The sequence below is a fragment of the Hakea prostrata genome, chromosome 9, assembly GCF_041222555.1.
Source record: "Hakea prostrata isolate BN-2017 chromosome 9, UWA_Hpros_2, whole genome shotgun sequence".
NCBI classification, from domain to species: domain Eukaryota; kingdom Viridiplantae; phylum Streptophyta; class Magnoliopsida; order Proteales; family Proteaceae; genus Hakea; species Hakea prostrata.
The window spans coordinates 2,414,102-2,432,982 of NC_142608.1; the positions used below are offsets into that span (position 1 = coordinate 2,414,102).

At 36.2% G+C, this 18,881-nt stretch overlaps 3 protein-coding genes and 1 non-coding gene across 9 annotated transcripts; all 4 read right to left on the reverse strand.

Moving 5' to 3' along the window:
• Window positions 1-60: 60 nt before the first annotated feature.
• Window positions 61-4,665, reverse strand: LOC149004013 (truncated FRIGIDA-like protein 1). The gene is made up of 3 exons (XM_089167674.1): window positions 3,551-4,665; window positions 2,555-2,730; window positions 61-2,458 (listed from the first exon to the last, which is right to left on the reverse strand). The coding sequence occupies exons 1-3, from the start codon at window positions 4,371-4,373 to the stop codon at window positions 1,856-1,858; spliced, it is 1,602 nt and encodes a 533-aa protein (XP_089023800.1). The 5' UTR covers window positions 4,374-4,665; the 3' UTR covers window positions 61-1,855.
• LOC149004014 (small nucleolar RNA SNORD96 family) lies at window positions 3,094-3,181 on the reverse strand. The gene has a single exon (XR_016170021.1). It is a non-coding gene; the product is annotated as a small nucleolar RNA SNORD96 family (small nucleolar RNA).
• A 1,945-nt stretch (window positions 4,666-6,610) lies between the features above and the next one.
• LOC149004015 (thymidine kinase a-like) lies at window positions 6,611-10,255 on the reverse strand. Of its 6 annotated transcripts, none has more exons than XM_089167679.1 (6): window positions 9,702-10,255; window positions 9,400-9,544; window positions 8,963-9,084; window positions 8,473-8,756; window positions 8,330-8,363; window positions 6,611-7,546 (listed from the first exon to the last, which is right to left on the reverse strand). In XM_089167679.1, the coding sequence occupies exons 1-4, from the start codon at window positions 10,022-10,024 to the stop codon at window positions 8,480-8,482; spliced, it is 867 nt and encodes a 288-aa protein (XP_089023805.1). In that variant the 5' UTR covers window positions 10,025-10,255; the 3' UTR covers window positions 6,611-7,546; window positions 8,330-8,363; window positions 8,473-8,479. The 6 variants fall into 6 exon arrangements, with proteins under 6 accessions (XP_089023805.1, XP_089023802.1, XP_089023806.1 ...); XM_089167680.1 differs by having other exon boundaries at window positions 6,613-8,009; window positions 8,330-8,358; XM_089167677.1 differs by having other exon boundaries at window positions 6,613-8,226; window positions 8,330-8,358.
• Window positions 10,256-11,327: 1,072 nt separating this feature from the next.
• LOC149004016 (Tetratricopeptide repeat (TPR)-like superfamily protein) lies at window positions 11,328-13,020 on the reverse strand. Its single transcript, XM_089169201.1, has one exon. It carries the CDS (start codon window positions 12,829-12,831, stop codon window positions 11,518-11,520), a length of 1,314 nt encoding a protein of 437 aa, XP_089025327.1. The 5' UTR covers window positions 12,832-13,020; the 3' UTR covers window positions 11,328-11,517.
• Between the last annotated feature and the right edge of the window lie 5,861 nt (window positions 13,021-18,881).

Sequence of the window (18,881 nt, forward strand, 5' to 3'; positions counted from 1 at the left end):
TTCAATTACAAGATAGTTTCCTGGGAAAGTATAACAAGTAGGGTACCTGTGGAGAGCTGGAACAGAGAAATATTTTCACAGGAAAAAATGTGAAGGAGGATGCTTTATCAGTAAAAGGTACCTGTGGAGAGATGGAACCGATTGTAACACATTAAGAGCTTTCGATAAGCAATTTTTTTCACCAAACTATTCATTTCTCTCCACCTCTACAGTGTCTGCAGATCCCCCTCACCCGTCTTATCCTCCCACCCACAGTAGGTCCGACAAGTGTGACAAGTATATACGTGCTGCCCATGAGTGAAGGTTGGTGGAAGGGAGGACAGTCACAGGGCGGAAAGGTTAGATTAGAAGAAACACTCGAGAGGTTATGAACCCTTTGGTGCTGAACCCGTATATACCATTTCCGTACTAGAGTTCAATATCCCATTTTAAGTCATTACACCCAACGCTACCATTTTTTTAAACTGCATTGCTGCGTAGAAGTTCGCAGATAATTTCATCTTTCCGGTCAAGGCCCTCCATCTAACTCGACTGCAACACCGCAACACTGGAATTTAAAATTTCCAACTACACAAATAAATGGGTAAATTGGCTGTTTCTTTTGAGTTGCAAGAAATTCATAATTCTCCCTCTATGCTCTCTTTATGAAAGAGAGTCGTACCATTAATGTTACCATCTTTAATTTCTAGCGACTTAACAATGAGACGGGATTTGTGTAACTAATGCTTTATTTGGAGAACCATTAACAATGAGATGAACTTTGTAAAACTTAGCTATGTTTGTGAGACTTTTAGGTCTTTGGCTTCGTATTAATGTCTGAATACTCCAATGAAGTTGCGCCATAAAATCAACTTTTCACAAGAGAGAGATGCTTATATCCAAATGAACATACCAAAAGTAAAAAAAGGACCCCACAACAGTAATTGCAAATTACTGTTAAATGAAACTCTTGCATCAGTTTTCATATGAATATTCTAAACAGGTCCCAGAAGGGGGGGAAATCAACTCGTTGTGATACCGAAAGATTAGCGCGACAGCAAATGAGTGTGGTAGGATACGAGTAAAGTATAACCTTTCACCGTGGGAGAAGAAAGGCAGTTTGTCAACAGAAGTTCTAAAACTGTACATGAATTATCTGAGTGATAGTCTACCGCAAAGAAATACCAAGATGAACAAACTACTCAATTCAACGAGTAGCAAAATATTAGGGAATAACCATCCAGAAGATGGCAGAGCTCTCTCCTAAACAGGGATTCTGCAAGTAAATAGTATCAAGAACAGCCACTTACCATACACCATTGTTTTAGCCAGATAACAACGCTAAAGCTAATAAAAGCTTTTACGATGAATATTTGCAGGTCTATGTGACATCGTACAGCAAGGCAACAAAAGGACCAAAAGAAAATGCGAAATACCAACCGTAAAAACCTCGACAAGCCTATAAGAGGCAACAGGAAAATATGTATGAAAGAATGAACTTTCTTCCACCTGGAGGAACTAACAAAAAGACTGGGAAACGGGTAATTAAAATAGTCAAGAAGCAATTTAGTGCCGTCTTAACTGCAACAAATAAAATACTCTACACATGCCCTGACGAAAGGTATGGGCATACGCAAATAACCACCAAAATTCCAAAACTAAGCTCTAAGTCTTCTACCAAAACAAAATCGCTCTTTGAACTGATAAAAATTGATAACTGAAATCATTGTTGAACATCAAAGATGCAGCACGAAACCACTAAACAGATCATACCAAAATAGCAAAATTAACACTGTTTTAACTTCTCAATAAAGCAGCAAATCTACTATTTGTACAATGACAGATATGTCATCTGAGAAGAAAAGCGATAGCGCTTTCAAGGGTAGTAGTTTGGACGATGCTGAGGTGGTAAACCATAACCACCATAACCTAATGGCCTGTCATAGAGTCCAGAACTCTGCAAAGCCTGCGACGGGTGTGAAGGATGAGAGGGATGACCCGAGTACAGGTGCGACCTAGCTGGGCTTAGGTTCGCACCATAATGAACTGGGTTTTCACCTAACCCATATAACCCAGAAGACGAACTTCCATAGGGACCTAAAGAAGAGGGACCTTGCAAGCCATAGGACCCAGCTGCAGAACCCAAATATGAGGCAGCAACCCTATCTGACAACAAGCCAGGTTGTTGAGAATGATGAATAGGGAGAAGACCAGCACCAAACTCAGGCATGGAAGTCTGGAATGCACCAGCACTAGAATTAGCACCGGCAGGAGATGGTCGAGCACGTTTATTTCCACTCGCCGCCTGCTGCTTAGATGCAGTAGTCGCTGCAGGGCGTTTCCTCTCGGCCTTCTGCTTCTCCAGCTGTTCAATACGCTTCTCAAGATTCTCACGAGGGTACTCGGATGAAAGGTTGTGTTCTTCAATGTATTTAATAACTGCTTTCAGGGCAGCAATTTCCTTGGCCGTAGCCTCATTCTGTGGGCAAGTTAATACATAAAAACAATAAAATGGAGCCCCTAATATAGTTTTTAGGATCTAACATATCCAACAAGAGTTGAAATTGAAAAATACCTGCGATTGGGTTGAGAAATTTCCCTTTTTACGAATGTCTGCTGCTATTTTCTTGGACTCCTTAATGTATGTTTTAAGGAGCGGTACTGGTGGAAACTTCTCAGCAAGCTTAAATGCATACACAAATTTTACAGCCTCAAGAAGCTTCCCTTTACTTTTAAGTTTCTCAATAAAATCTGCTAACAGAAGATAGAAATTCTATCAGACTGACCCAAAGTGGGTACTCAAGAAGACAATCAATAACTATTATGTTGTTTTGATTGCCAATTAACAAGGTATGCCTATGCAGAAACAAAAAATCGGCAAATATCAGAGTAGCAATAAAATTTATTGCTAAATAAAAGGGTAAATCTTGGGTGTATTTCAATGACACAGACAGCAAATTCAAGTCTACATACCCAGTATGAGACTAAAATAAAAGGAGGCACACTAGGAAGAAAGCTTAATTTTGAAGAAGAGAGGGGAAGACGAAATTGAAAAATTGGATGAAAAAAATCGTAACCCTAATTCTAAATCTAACATAACGAGAATCTAGTTGAAGGCCTCAGAATTGCAGAATAAACATCAAGGTAAAAACCATTCAGTCCCGAAAGATGGTGTTTATTGAAGTGATTTCATCATAGGCCGTTAGCTAGAATTTAGACATTAATCTACTGCAGAAAGAAAAAAGAAAAGAGCATCATCTAAATAAGCGCCCAACTGCCCATGAACATAACTATTAAGATACAGACTTTGACGAGCAAAGACTAAAAACTAAGGAATGGATAAAATATAAGAACAACCAACGCCATCACGAAAAAAGAGTTGAAAAGACAAGATCTAAATAATAGAGAAAGCTTCACTACGGGAGAGTTTTATCAAGGTTTCTATGCTTGTTATCCAACAGAGCAAAAAGACATCTAGCAGATACTTCATGGGTGAAACCAAGCGACAATAACAAATCTACAAGAATATTAGAGAAGAAAAAAATCGAGACCAGGTAAGAATAAGGCATACCAGGTATATTATCCGTGAAACCAAGTGCTAGACACAACTCAACAGCCTGTTTGCGCCGAGCAATTGTAACAATAAGATCAAGTACCATATCAACACTAAACGCTTCAACCAAGTCAAAAGTAGCAAGAAGCTGCAAGAAGGCCAATGTCTCCAAATGATTCTCACTACCAGGAGTGAGCTTTTCTTTCCATTCAAGGCCCAATTTCTTGGCTCTCTCCTTCACTTGAGGTTGAATTTCTGGAGAGATCGTCTTGAACTGTTCTAACAAAAGAATACAAGTTCTTCTAACAGACGCCAATTCATTATCCTTATCTCCTTTGGAATTGGGAGGATAAAAACCTTCCATTGCATCCAAAACAAGATTCCCCGGATCCGGCGTAGATTTAAAAGCAACGGCAACTTCTTTCCGGATCGAAGGCAACTCATTACGATGATTAACTATATAAGATCGCAATCCCTTTCCATCCTTCTTGGAGCATAGGGATTTCAACTCGGAACGAGGAATTATTTCTTCCTCCTCTTCCTTCTTAACCGGAACAACTACCAGAGAAATCTGTTTCCCATTAGAAACAGGAACCTTGCCTGGGGTTCCTTCCACAGCCAATGTATTACCGGCTTGTGGAGCGATAGCTTCAAGTTCCTTGAACCTTTTCTCTATTTGACTCTTGATCGAGTCAAAATACTCCTCTAAATCCTCCCATTGAAGGGTGAAGGAAGCAAGGAAAGAGGAGTGCGCTTTAAGATCTTCGAAAGCTTTACGAAGATCTTGCTTTTTCGCATCAATAGATTTAATAGCAGTAGAAATCACTGTCATAGAAGCCATTTCTGCTATAAAACCTAGAAATATCACAGAGAAGAAAACCAAAAGCAAATACCGTAAAACCTAAACGATCGAAAAAACACAATCAGAGAGCCTTAACTATGGACAGAAGAAGAAACAACTAGTGCTTCTGCTTACAAACCCTAACTCTATTCGACAAAAACAGGAGACGAAGGCCTCCTGCAGAAGGAGAAAAACTAAAAACCCTAAGAAGACATTACCGAAGGCGAAAGAGGATCGAGAGAGAAGCGAGACCTAAATAAGATAAGAAACAGAAATGCGGATCGAAACGCGATATGAAAAACCTATGGAGGCGTATAGTTTTATAGGCGTTGTTGACAGTTCAAAAGCCGTTCGATGAGAATCGAATGGTAGCGGTGTGTTTCGAGATTTAAGGGAACGCTGGAAAGGAAAAAAAGGTCACGCCGCAACGGATGATTTTCTAGGGTTTCGACGCGACGCTTTCGTTGTGTAGCTAGTTTGGGTAGTGTGACTTGCATGCTGCACGGTCGAGATCAAAATGAAATTTTGACCGTTTAATGAGCAGCACTGAAGCACGACCTAGTTTGGGTGTTGGACTTCAAAAGTGGGCCAATAACATAACAAAATTACCAACCGACCATCTTAGCAAATATCTCGGAATCATCATTCCCTTAAATTCATAGCCATCATTCACATCAAAAGGTTCAGATTAAATTAAAATAAAAAAAATTTGCGAAAGTTTGAGCGTCACCCTTGGCTCCTCTCCTTGGAGAGTGTCTCCCAAAGAATGCCTAGTGAGTTTTGAGAATCTATCACGTACAATATGTTGATCTAATGGTTATGCATACTTCTTAGTAAAGAGGTTATGGGTTTAACCCTTGCATATGGTATATGTAATACCATATGAAGCGCGAGCTCAGGCATCATGGCCTGAGGGACTTTGAGTTGATAGGCAGTTTGAGTTATGGATGGTTGACTAGCCTAGATCTGCTGGAAGGGAAAGTAGCGGCTTATAAATAGTAGGGGAGTTGCTATGTGTAATTCCAACCCCTTTGTTGTAAGGCAGGCTATCACGAAAGCAAGTTGGAGGAGAAGCACTTTACTCAGTTGATCGAGAGCAAGACCCAGTTAGTTCGTACAAGTAATTACTCAATACCCAAGTAAGCTTTCAAGGTTGATCATGATCAAGTGCTTTTTGGGTCGTCTCATGCCTTACAATTGGTCATTATCTCCCAAATCTCTCGAGTCTTCTTACATACAAAAGATTTACTGGTTACTAATATAACTAGCCTATTTTTACCAAAAAAAAACTAGCCTATATTCTTCTTTAGGCAAGGCGTGTTAGCACCCCCATTTATAGTTGGGGTGAATGCGCTTTCTTTGCTGCATTAGCAACTCATTTAAAGAAGGCTGAAAATTAGAGGAGCAAAGCAACTCGACTCATTAGAAGAGGGTTTGAAAGAGTTCGGGCAAAGCGAGAGGATCCATCCCCATATATAAAAATTCTCCTGCTTCAAAAAAATACTTTAAAATTGTACCAGCATAGGATTGCTCAATTGGTAAGACCAAATCTCTTATTGAAGAGGTCGTGGGTTCCACCCTTATCAACAAGTATAATATATCTATCATCTACATATAAAAAACACCTTTGTACCAAAAAAAAAAAAAAAAGCATTCAAATATCCGGATAGAATCCAAACCCAAACCCTATTTCGTCTCTCCCTAGTTTGAGCTCCAAGAGTGAACATGAACATAGGGGATTTGAATGAAGACTTGAATCCCATCTTCCCCCTTTCTAATGGATTCAGCTGGGTTTAATGGCAATTTAGTAGTATTAGCAGTCATCAAGTTCAAGTGAAGAGAACAGCAGGAATCCATGGGTTTGTTCAAATCAATATTCACTCTTGCAGTTTGAAGGAGGGAGCAAAGACCTAAAGTCGATTTGAAAGAAAGGGGAAGATGGGTACCAAATCAGGTTTGGGTTTGGATTCTAGGAGTATCTTTGAAGTTCTTTATTTTTTTTTCTCCGTAACCGGGCGAATTTATATTAGAGGGGGGAATATTATTAATTTAGGTGCCGCCGGATGAATTCTTATATTCATTTATTTTAAATAAGCGAAATAGAGAATGATAATTGATACAAAAAAGAGCCTTAATGTCATACTGGAGTTATCCAATTGATAAATCAAACCCCTATAACTAACCCCACAAGCCCCAACCAATTTTTATTTCCTTCATTTTCAGTATTAACCCTGCATTCTAAGAAAGAAGAAAACAAAAGAGAGGAAAACAACAAAAATGTTTTGTAAAATAAGAATCATGGAAATGTAAAAATGGAAGAAGAAAAATGGAAGAAGAAGAATGAATGCAAATTATATAAAAAGACGAAGAAGAGTCTACCGGAGGTTGTTTTTGTTTAAGGATATTATAGTATTTCTGAAAAGTTTAATCTGCTTATATTAGCATTTAACTTTGATTTCATATCAACATAGGCTATCACTGATATATTTTTTTCTTGTAAAGAGTCTAATTGATAAATTGAATACTTCAAGGGGATTGAAAATTTGATTTTTTTTTTTTTTTCTCTTTCGCTTTTGGATAGAAACACTCATGCATCATATTAAATGTAATGAGCATCAAATGGCAGAGCCAAGCTGGTTCAACACATAGGTCCAATGTAGATCTCCAAATTAAAAAAGTAGAAGATTGGCATTACTAAGGGTATCACTTGGACATTTGTTTCAGTAAGAGATTCTTGGTAGGGGTTTTAGGGCGATGCCTTGTATGTCAAATCCAAGAGATCCCGTTGTGTTAAGAGTACCTTCCACCACCTCTCATGGAAAAAATGATGTCTTGTTCCATCTACTAATGAGATTCCTAATGTTGTCTTCAGCATGGAAGAAAGGCTACTACATGGTTGACACGGTTGCAACTGAAGAATTGATCCAAGAACCAATTTCAATTGTGAACTCCCAAAATTAATTTCTCATGGAAAAGAAGATGTTCGCTGATGATCATCAGAAGTTGGAGATTATTGCTCAGATGATGCATTGGATCATTGTAGATTCAACCAAATGTTGGTAAATAGGTAGGTCTGAGCCCTTTCCACTTGCTAAATTCAGTTGAAGTGCTGGTTATGCGGCAATACAGAACCTCAAAGAAGAGCTTAAAAATGATGCCAAACATTTTGATACCTGAAAAAACAAGTTGAAGTTCCAATACAGTACAAGACATCCAGCTGAATCATCAATTCTTATCTAGTTAGCCAAGTCATTCCTGCATGTGGCCTAAAACAAAGATACCTGCTGGGGTGCTACATTTCACCATGTACTAAATTTACAAACTCATAAGAAAATTAGAAAAACAATTGGGCTATAGAAAAGATCAAAACATCACAAGGTCACATGTTCAGGTTATGCTACTAAGACAAGAAAACCTTCCACCAGGCATCAATTCTTAAAACCCAAAGTAGGGTTGCACTTCTCTAGGACGACAAATTATGGTCCAAAGGTGTTGGAGGATCTTTTGGTGACAGATCTCCAGGTCTCTCACAGAGCTTAACACAATAATGATGCACTTCTCTAGGTGTTGCAGGATCATTTGGTAACAGATCTTCAGTGGTTGTTGAATTCATCTATCCTATTCCCATGGCTTGATCTGATAAAATAAATAAATATTATGAGCATCTTCCACAAGCAGGTGGACAATGCAAATTCAGGGTCCAGAGAGGAGGTTTATTTTTGCAAGTCTTCCTTTGGTCTCTCAGAGAAATTTACATAATTTCTACAATATATTTGGATTAGATAACCCTTGTTGAATTCATTACTCATACCACAGTGGCCAGGTCTGAGTGAAAAATAGATATACAACAACCCTACAAGAAAACCAAGAAACAGAAAGAGAAACCCCTTAAATGTATGCACATATATAGGTGATACAACCCTACAAAAAAAAATCCAAGATAGAAAGAGAAGTACCTTCAATATGTGAGCATATGGTGAAACAACTGCCCTACAAGAAAACCACAAAAGAATTCATAAGTATCAGTTTGTCCAGGCTGTTGAGTGGCCCAACATTGAAGTCCGAACACAATAAGCTAGATTGCAAAATAGAAAGATACCACATCATCAACTGGGTAGGGAAGGTACTTCAAGGTAAGAATCACACTGAATCTTTTGAGATTCTACAACTATCCTGGTAGCTTCACTGACTACTTGTCCATTGACATAGTGCTGCCGGCAGACTGGCATGTAAACATCAGCCCCACCAACCAATTCTGTCTGTGTGTCCTTTGTCTTCCTCAAGGTAAAGAAAGCCCGCTTGCCACATAGTTCACATCGAGCAGTCAACTTGGTTACAGAATTAGCTATTGGTATAATGTCAAGAACAGAACCAAATCTCCTCCTGCCAACAAATTGGTCACGAAATCAAGTTATCGTGCATTGACATGGTAACAAATCTGGTGGTGATAAGGAAAAAAGTGATATTCAAAAGCAGGTTCAGAGTAGAGAGAGAATACCTAGCATCAAACATTTAATGCTTTCATGAATAACTAACAATCCAAGTTCTTAACTATGCAGGTTGATAGATGAAGTACTTTCAGACAATACCTCAAGTAGTCTCCATCAAGGCCTGCAACAATTATGGTCTTCCCATCGTGATCAGCTGCCTCACAGCAGAAATCATATAAATCGTCAAAAAACTGGGCTTCATCGATCCCTATCACATCCAGCTGCCACAGAAAACACTGGATTAAGAACACTAGTTACATGGAGACTAGTAAAATCCGCTATCTGAAATGCTAAAACTTTCCAGTCTATTCAAAGAGATCCTCCCACCAATTGTTTCAGGACCAGACAAGTAGATGAGCATACATAATTAAGTCATATGCTAATCAAATAATAAACCATTCCAAATTATGCTCATTCCTTTTCCCAAAATATGTGCTTGAAGCAAACGCGACCATGACCATCAAGTATCCAACAAACAAATAAACGGGCAAGCCAAACAACATTTCATTGATTCAGACTATCAAACTTTAGAATACCTTCTCATAAGCATCAAGACCAAAATTTTGCCTGAAAGATGAAAGATCAGACAAGGCCCAACACGGAAATTTTGCTCCATCATGCGTTACAATAGAGTTCAATCCATATCTGGTATCCTTGTTCGATTTTATTACTGCTACACTTCTGGGAAAATATAAGTTAAAAAATGAGCATAACAAGCACGATATGGCTACTGTGAAGAAATAAACACTCATTAAGACAACCCTCATTTGAGTAACGTTGTTAAATCTAAAACCCCAAAATTTACAGAAAGATATTGAGAGATAAGAAAAAACGAAACCTGCCGTTATCACTTTCAGTCTGGATACGGTTGAGGAGAGCTGTAGTTTTACCAGCAAACATTGGGCCGACGATGACATGGATCTCGCCATAAGAGAATTGAGATGCCTTCATTTGCGAGTTCGAGCTCTCGGCGGAGCGAGAACTCGAAATCGAGGGTTTGGAAGAACAGAACGGTCTCAGGCGAAAAATATTAGGGTTTGGAAACTGGTTATAGAGGGTTTGACGAATCTGAAAAGAGAGTAATGGTTTTGTTCTGGTGAGATGACAAGGGAATATTGAACGAGTGGGAGAGAGGAAGAAGAGGGACTTCATTCTCAGCATCAATATAATGAAATAGTTAGCGGTGCTGAAATTTTTTTTGCTATTTCTTCGGACGAGACGACGAGGAGAATAGGGTTTAGGGTTTTTCAAAGTTTTTTCATTTCACTTCCAAATCTTCGTGCTTTTCCACGCTTGGAGGGAAAGAACGAATGAAAACCTAACCAATTTAACTGTGCTTTGGAATCTTCGTTGTCTGTTCGTTTTAGTTTTTCACTAAATTTGTGAAGAAGATTGGTTTTACAATAAGAATTTCAAACCACCAGCCAAATCCATCAAAAAGAATATATATTTAAAATGAGTTTTTTGTTTTTGGTAAAATATATTTTAAATGAGTTGCATGGAGAAAATTTTGAGATACTTTTATTCAAGTAGAATTGTCCGGATAAATTTTCTTTCCCCTAAAATATTAGGGAAAGTTTTAACACTTTTTTTTGGGTTGTCAACTTCGGTTTTCAAGGCTTCGCCTTGACTAATCCAGTGTTCAACTCGGGTTGCACACCTGGCTGTGGTGGGTGAGTCTCCCAGTGGGGATTTTTTTGCATCCAGCGGAGAAAAGTTTTAACACTTTTGTTAACTTAAAATTAATGTTGCCCCTTCAGATATTCAATTTGTCAATCAGATATTCTATAATGTAAAAATATGTCAAAAATACCCCCTTAGAAAATTGCATTTAAGTGTTGAAGTACATATTAATTGTTTCAAAAGGACAAGAATAATCTTAAATGGAAAACCATATGCTCAACTCATTTCTTTGTCTCCTCTTCTACTGTTTGCAATTTCTTCATCTCCCTAATATAAATCTTCGTAAAATTCCGGGGGTCAATGAATTGTATTTTTAAACTTAAAATGTGGAGATTAATATTGAAAATGAGATAAATATAAATTTACTGAGACTAATAATATTAAAAATTAGGATAGTAACATTAATTTTAGAGAGTAATTTAGTGAAAATTTCACAAAAATGAACTAATACTCCCCTTTCTCATGATTTTTTTTTTTGATAAAAAATTTTTAATTGAAACTTACCAAAAAGAAGCATCTGTTGTAGCATATTGAACAACCACATCAGAAATAGACCAATTCATCACTGGCTGCGGTGAGAAGACCCTCCAAGCTAGAGAGTCTATAACACCCCCATATTTTAAAATGGTCGATATATAATTTATTATGCCACTTGTCAATCTAAATAATAATTTTCTTTTAATTATTTATTTATTTATTTTTGATAGAATCAAAACAATACTTGAATGCTTGGATCCCTTGCATGCACGGATGCACCTGAATCAAGTAGTATGCTTCTTATATTTATCTAATCTATAAAGGGTTGCTCTTGGATCACTGGTGGACTTCTTTCTCATCTATGTCAATAGGCCAGTTCTGATACATGCTGGGTGTGTTGGCAAATTATTTAATCGGTTTGAAATTATTCCCAAAACTGACTCAATCATTTCAGTGAGCATTTTCCAAGTCTCTTCTTGAACCTGCCATGGACTTCACAAGTCAGGAACATTGCCTGCATCCTTCAAATTTCTAGTGAGTTTTTTAATGGTCTCATATAGCTGCTCTGTTTGTTGATGAGATTTATCTTCAACAAGAAATGTATGAACTTTGCCTTTGACTTCTATCCAACTATATCCTGGCTCTTTTTTCACCCTGACTGTCTTCATCACCTCCCTAACCTCTGCAACTTTTTTCCACAACCCAAAAGAAGCAAAGGCATTGGACAAGACAATATACTTTCCAGCATTCTCTGTTTCCAGGTCAAAGAATTTCTTTGCTGCAAGCTTCACCAATTCCATGTCTCCATGAATCTGACATGCACCTAGCAAAGCACCCCAAATGACTGAATGTTCACAGTAAGGTGAGTTCTGAATAAGTGTATAAGCCTCCTTTAACTTTCCTGCTCGCCCCAAGAGATCTACCATGGCTGCATAGTGTTTCCCCCTAGGTCTAATACCATAGTCTCTTTTCATTGATGAGAAGTAACTCCAACCCTCACTTACAAGACCTCCATGACTACAAGCAGAAAGGACAGCAATAAAAGTAACATAGTTTGGTTTAAACCCTTCATTTAACATTCTGTGGAAGAGTTCCAAAACCACTTGTACTCCTCCATGTAGACCATACCCAGAGATTAGAGCAGTCCATGTAATAACATTCTTCTCTGAAGACTTGTCAAAGACCCTTTGACCATCCAGGGTACTACTGCATTTGAAGTACATATCCATGAGAGAGCTGTTAACCACAACATTTTCCTTAGTTTGGGTCTTGATCATGACACCATGAGCCCGCCTCCCCTGCTCTAGGGTAGCTAATGTGGCACAGGCTCGGAATACTGATGCAAATGTGAACTGGTCTGGCTTCAAATCACTGTGTCTCAACCTGTAATAAAGATCCAATCCTATATCTTCAAGACCCTTTTGTACATAACCCGAGAGCATGGCATTCCATGAAACTACACTTGGGTCAGGAATTCTATCAAACAATACATGGGCAGTCTCCAGATCTCCATGTTTTGCATACAAGATTAATAATTTAGTTTGCAAAAACTGATCAGGGGAAAACCCAACTTTTAGCATTTGAGCATGGATATGTTTACCTTCATTGAATTGTTTTCTAAAAATGCATTCTTGCAATAGAAGTGCATAAGTTTGAGAATCCAATGGTGACCCAGTATGACACAAGATGCCAACAGCTTCTATCAATCTCCCTGAATAACAAAGAGCCTTCAGCCTTGCATCTAGCTCGGTGAAGCCGTCACGAATACGAGGGGAGACATGAAAACACCTTACAAGTGCTAATCGCATTTCTCATGAGTTGAAATTACAGGAAAGACTTGTCCAAATCTTCAAACACTTGTGCCAAACTACGTGATTCTTGTTGGATTTCTTCCCTATGATTGCACAAAATTCATTACCAACACGTCAAGTATATAATCTCTCTCTCTTCGTACACGTTTGGATCCTTCATTTATTGGGTTGAACTGCATTGCATTCGAGTCTCTCCTCATTTATTGGTTTCTAGTTGCGTCCAAATTTGACACAATTAATGCGCAGTAGCTGCGAACGGTTGAAATCGAGATCTGGACCGAGAGTTCGATCTCGACCGTTTATTGCAGGTGTTGCGCGAGATCTCGATCATTTGCTGCAGTAATTGCACAGCACCCAAGCAATTTTCCACCTCAAATTTTTTTTTATGAACAAATTTCAGACTCAAACCAGTGGAATCAATCATAATACATTGAAACAGATCATAATTAAACGCAACAGTTTCCTTGCTTGTTCATCCATGGAGCCCTAAATGGCTACAGGAATCAGCATTCATGTTTCAACTTAAATAGCAAAAACCTATATGATAGTTGCACCTCTTATTTTCTTGTCATAACTCATAAGTGCCCTATCTAGTTGTAGGTAATGAATTGCAGGAATTGCTATTCTTACAACCAATAAGAATGACAGGTGATGATTGAAGGAGTTACGTGAAAACTATGGACAAGAAATAGTTGGAGAATGATTATAACAATTTTGCTTGTGATCATTATTGACTATCTAATTTGAAACTTAGAACTTAATCATTTGATTAGGTTGGCATTTTTGCATAATTAGGAAACCCTGAATTTTACTTACCCAATTTATCAAATTTGATCGGTCCATGTCATTTTCATTTGATAATAATTATTAATTATTCTAAATTAATCACTATTCTTTGATTAAGGTTTATATTCTCGCATACAATACAAGTTAAGTATCATATGTTGCTAGCATAGTAAAAGCATGAATCATGCTTTCAGAATATCTCGACATGGCAAGAAGCATGAATCATGCCTTCAGAATATCTTGATCTCTCGCATGTTCAAAAGTACACAATTAAATATCTCTGCCGTTTTTAAATTTTACGCTTTTCTTAGCTAAGTAATAATTTTCAAAAAAATAATGCATTCATGTCTAATACAGTTCCCTTTAGATGTTTCCAAGTAAAATTTTAATAGAAGATTTTTACTTTAAAGAGCTTTATATGTTAATTAGTATTAGTTTAAGTATCTGCAATGTTTATTTTATGGGTAAAAAAGAAAAAGAAACATCAACTTTCTCTTCACTGTATAAACTTGTATATTTACATAATAAAATTTACCCCTTTTCTTGGGTAAGAACAGATGTACCTTCAATTTTATGTCAAAAGAAACATACCCTAGTTATGACCTTGGGGCCAAAATGACTCATTGGAAGTGCTATTTCAATCCATTTCCTCTCTACTTCTAATTCTGTACCTATATGGAGTGGTTAGATCAGACTATATATTCAAGGATTCAAGTGTTCAATATTTTCTTTTTCTTTTTTTAGTTAGACATAAGCTGGTCTGGATAAACCTTAAATTTAAAATAAACAAGAATAATATAATAAATTTCTTCACACTGGACTTTGAAACGTGGACTGAGCAAATCTGAAAAGCAAGGCATGAATCATGATGCAACACTCCATTTCCTAAGGCTCGATTCATCTCTCTTTTGCTTCACGATTTGAATCTTTTGTCATTTCTAGATATGTGTAGCAAAGACAAAGTCATGAATGGGGAATGCATATTGAGTTTTATTGAAATTGGCCTATTATTGTTATCATGTAGGAAATCTTTTTTATTTTTGGGAAAATTTCAAGAACACCCAAAACGAATATTGGAAAGTATATATAGACATAAGAATATATCATATTGGCAGGGATAAAATGTCTCTTAAATTTGCATAGTAGTACAAATTTGGTTAAATCAGGGTTGGATGATCTCATAATTCATAAGTTGTTTTTAATATCTTGTGAATTTATAATATTACCCTTGACCCCTTGCTTATGCTTTCGAAAAATCTCTTTAATATATTATTTAAAAAAATTTATTTATAAGATTGTTTAGAAAAAAAATTAAATATATTGGATAGAAAAAAAAATCATTGTCAAAATTCAAGTTAATTTTAGCAAGAATAATTTTAAAATTTTTAATAATTATTAAAATAATTAAAAAATTATGTGATAGTCTAACCATGACTTAACAGAATTTATACTATTGTGCAAATTTAAGAGACATTTTTTTTGTTTAAAAAAAAAGAAAAAAAAAACCACCCATCATGAAAATATACATTAATAGAAATAGAGATTCCATGAAACAAAATGCTTCTTATTGCTAATCACCACCTAAAGCTCCGGATAGATTCTAATTCGTATCTTCCTTTGTAGTTGAATATATCACTAAAAAGAGTTTCTTCTGTATGCAATGTTCACCTAAGTTTCTTATCAAAGAAAAAAATGTTCACCTAAGTTGGAGAAGAAAATATCAATACAATTTTTTTTTTTTTTTGGGTTTCCCTTATACTATCAGCTTGTGACAGCAGTGAAGAATCGATGTTTAGTTTTGGCCAATTGAAAAACTCCAGGGACTCGGTTACCGTGGAGAATTGTACCATCGAAGGGCGTTCAACGGCTTTGTAGACACTATGGAAAGAAGGGTACATCTATGCACCGTGTGACTTTTTGGCCATACTCCATTCCTTGACTGTTGGGTTTATCTCCTAAATGTTTTATAGAATAATTTAACATAATATTTTATATATATATAAAAAAATTCATTAGAGAACATCAAGAGAAAACCTATTCAACAAATGAAAATGAGTGATCAGAAGTGGGGATTGCAAAGAAATCATAAATGACAGTGGATGTATGTGAGACATCACACAGTTTTCCTTTATATAATCTGTAATACAAAGTGGTTTTTAAATTATCTCATTATATTTTACCAAAAAATACCAAGCAGTTTTGAGATATATTTCTAGGGACGGAGCTACGGTTTAACATCGGGAGGTACAAGGGCCAAATACCATTACTTTTCACAAAACATCTAAAATGTTTTGACAATCAGAGGCCCAAGTAATAATATTTCAACCATAAAAAAAGGGTTAAGGAGAAATTTCAAATTTCAGTAAGAGAATAAGAAAATTTTCAATAAAATTGAAGGAGTTGTTACCAATTAGGTGAAGCTATAAAAGAGTGACAATAATGCTTTAGGGACTGTTGTGTTACATGAATTCAGGGATTTGAAATGAAATAGAATTTTCAAATATATAGATTCATGGTTCAAAAATTAATTATTTAGTTAGCCTCGAATCTATCGAAGTTCGTAGAGTTTTATTGGATTATTCGATGTGAATCCGCAAATCTCATCCATTTTATACTTAAAGTGGAATCTATGGATTTCACCCAATACTCGAGAATGGCTTACCTAAAAACGTAAAATTCCGAGATTTCGTGAATCTAGCGATATTTTACAACCACACAAGTATAAACATTCGATTCATGATTCCAAAGATTTGAAATCTCTGAATTCAAATAACTAAATATGCCCCTTAAGGCATAATAGAGTCAATTATACAAGTCTTTAAAATAAAATAAAATAAATTTATTTATTATTTAACTAAAGCTACATAATTCATCTAATTGGGAAAAGAATCATGATCAATACACTAACACCATCATTTGAAGTTAAGAATTTCTTTTAGTGTTTAATATTATTTATGAATTGTGAATTATTCTAAATAAGTCTTGAGTTACAAGATTCAGCCACATATAATATTTTAAATTTTTAAATAATAATGTAAATGGCTGAATCTTGCTGTAATGCCACATGGCATTATGCAAAAAGTGAATGTTGACACATAACCACTAAATTGCCAACTCAATTTCCACGTGTCAACATCAACCATATACAAATAACCTAAGCTGCCAACTCGATCAATCTACATCAAAAATTAAAATAATTATTTTTGGCGTATGGTTCCAATTTGGTTCATTTGTATTGTCGCCTTCACGTTTTGCTAGGTGTGTCGCAAAAAGGTGAAAACAACTTGACGCACAGCTGAGCTTTTCTCCGGCCTTTAAACACGTGGGATTTTAGATCCGTGGGAATGTTCTTCCGGGTTATGGTTGAACCGTCGAGCAATTGACTCGGATTATCAACCTCTACTGGTCGAACCGTTCAATAATAAACTCGGGTTAGTAGGCATTTGGGATAATAAATAAACGCTGTCAGTATAACTTCTTTATTGTCACTTTTCCATTAAGAAATTGGTATAGGGAATAAGGACTATTACATGTAGCATTGGGAGACTCAAATCCTTTCATCCTAGTCACCTAAGATGATTAGGCGGAACAACCCCAGTTGGTACCCGAAAAGGTAACTTTCGTACTATTTAACGGAGACTCACCCCTTCAGTAAGACATACACACTTTCTTAGCAAATTCCTATGTAGTACTTGCACAAGATCTTAATTTGATCATCGAATCATTTAGTCATTGGAGGTGGTTCCCTGGCATCCTAGCCAGTCCACGTCTAACCTTTCTTGTAGGATTCATCGTCCTCGTGTTCGGAAAGATACTTGGGAGTCAGATCAGCTTAGTCGGAACCTTGATCGGATCTGAGACGCAACAATGTTATCTCCTTCAAGAATGATGTTTGAAAGTCCCTGGTGTTTAGCGATCTAAAGAGCTCTTCTAGCTGCTAGAGCTTTTGCTACTAATGCTCATAAATGCATAACTCATGGGATATACTATTGTTTTTTTCTTTTTCTTTGGAGGAGGGGGGGGGGGAATGTGTATATATTACTTACTAGTTAGGTTAGTTTTGGTTTTTAGTTTTATCAAGTTTTTATGGGTTTCCAAGAAACACACTAAAATAAATAAATAAAAATTGAATCCCTTCAAGGTCAACGGCATAGTCCCGACTTGTGTTATGTAATACCTTCATCCCAATGTATAAAATTGCTCTTACTAAAAAAGAATAAAAAATAAAACAATAATAAAAAACATATCTGATACCATGACATGTGCATCAATTTCATGAGGTTTTGTTTGACTGGTTTATTTGAAAACGAGTAATAACATATTCCTTCATTATCTTTTTGTACGATCGGTTTTGGTTGGCTTGTATGTTTTTCCTTCAAGACTAACAAATAAACACTCATAAATGGATTGAAGCATTGAAAATTTTCGTTTTCTTTGGTAAAGTAGTTACAAAAGAGCCAGTGTCATTATGAGTTTTTACTTTTTGACATCCATGGTGTTTCATGGCTTGCCAATGAATTGGTAGATATTTGGTCTGTTTGACCTAATTTCAATCGTTACTTCTCGTTTAGTTCAAATTATAGTAAGAGTGTTTCTCATTTTCAATAAATTCACTTTTTCATGAAAGAAAAAACATTGTTAAAACGGATTATTGGTTTGATTTGTAAGATGCTAAAATTCCTTAATAGTTTTATGTGTAAGATGCTGAAGATTCCTTATTAATACTTGAACCTTTTTTGTCGTTACTCAGAAAAATAAAAGAAACTATATTCACTAGGAAGTTAAGTATTTGTCCTGAAAAGTGATCAAAAGAGATGACTCATTTAGTCAAAGACCAAGTTAAGAACTCCATTTTACATGCATGGACAAGGACTCGACCTGAGTCATCAACAATCCGAGCGTGAAACCACCATTCGTGTTTCACTGAAAAAGAAAACCCAAGTTTTAAGGTGAATGATAAATACCTTTTTTATGGTCATCACCATATCTGAATTAATTAAGACAAAATATTTTAAGGATTCATGTATTTCATTTTTCATCTTAGGCATATATTCTTCCCTCTAATTTTCCTAAAGATTTGAATTTTATTGGATTGGTGGGTCCAAAATTACGATTCCCTGTGCTTTACACTACAAATCCCATTGGTCTTTGAGAAGATATACTCCATTGGATTTGAATTCAGAAATTTCTCATGAACAATGAAATTTACATATCTCTCATATATTCTCCAGCAAATTCAGACATTATAAATATATTATATA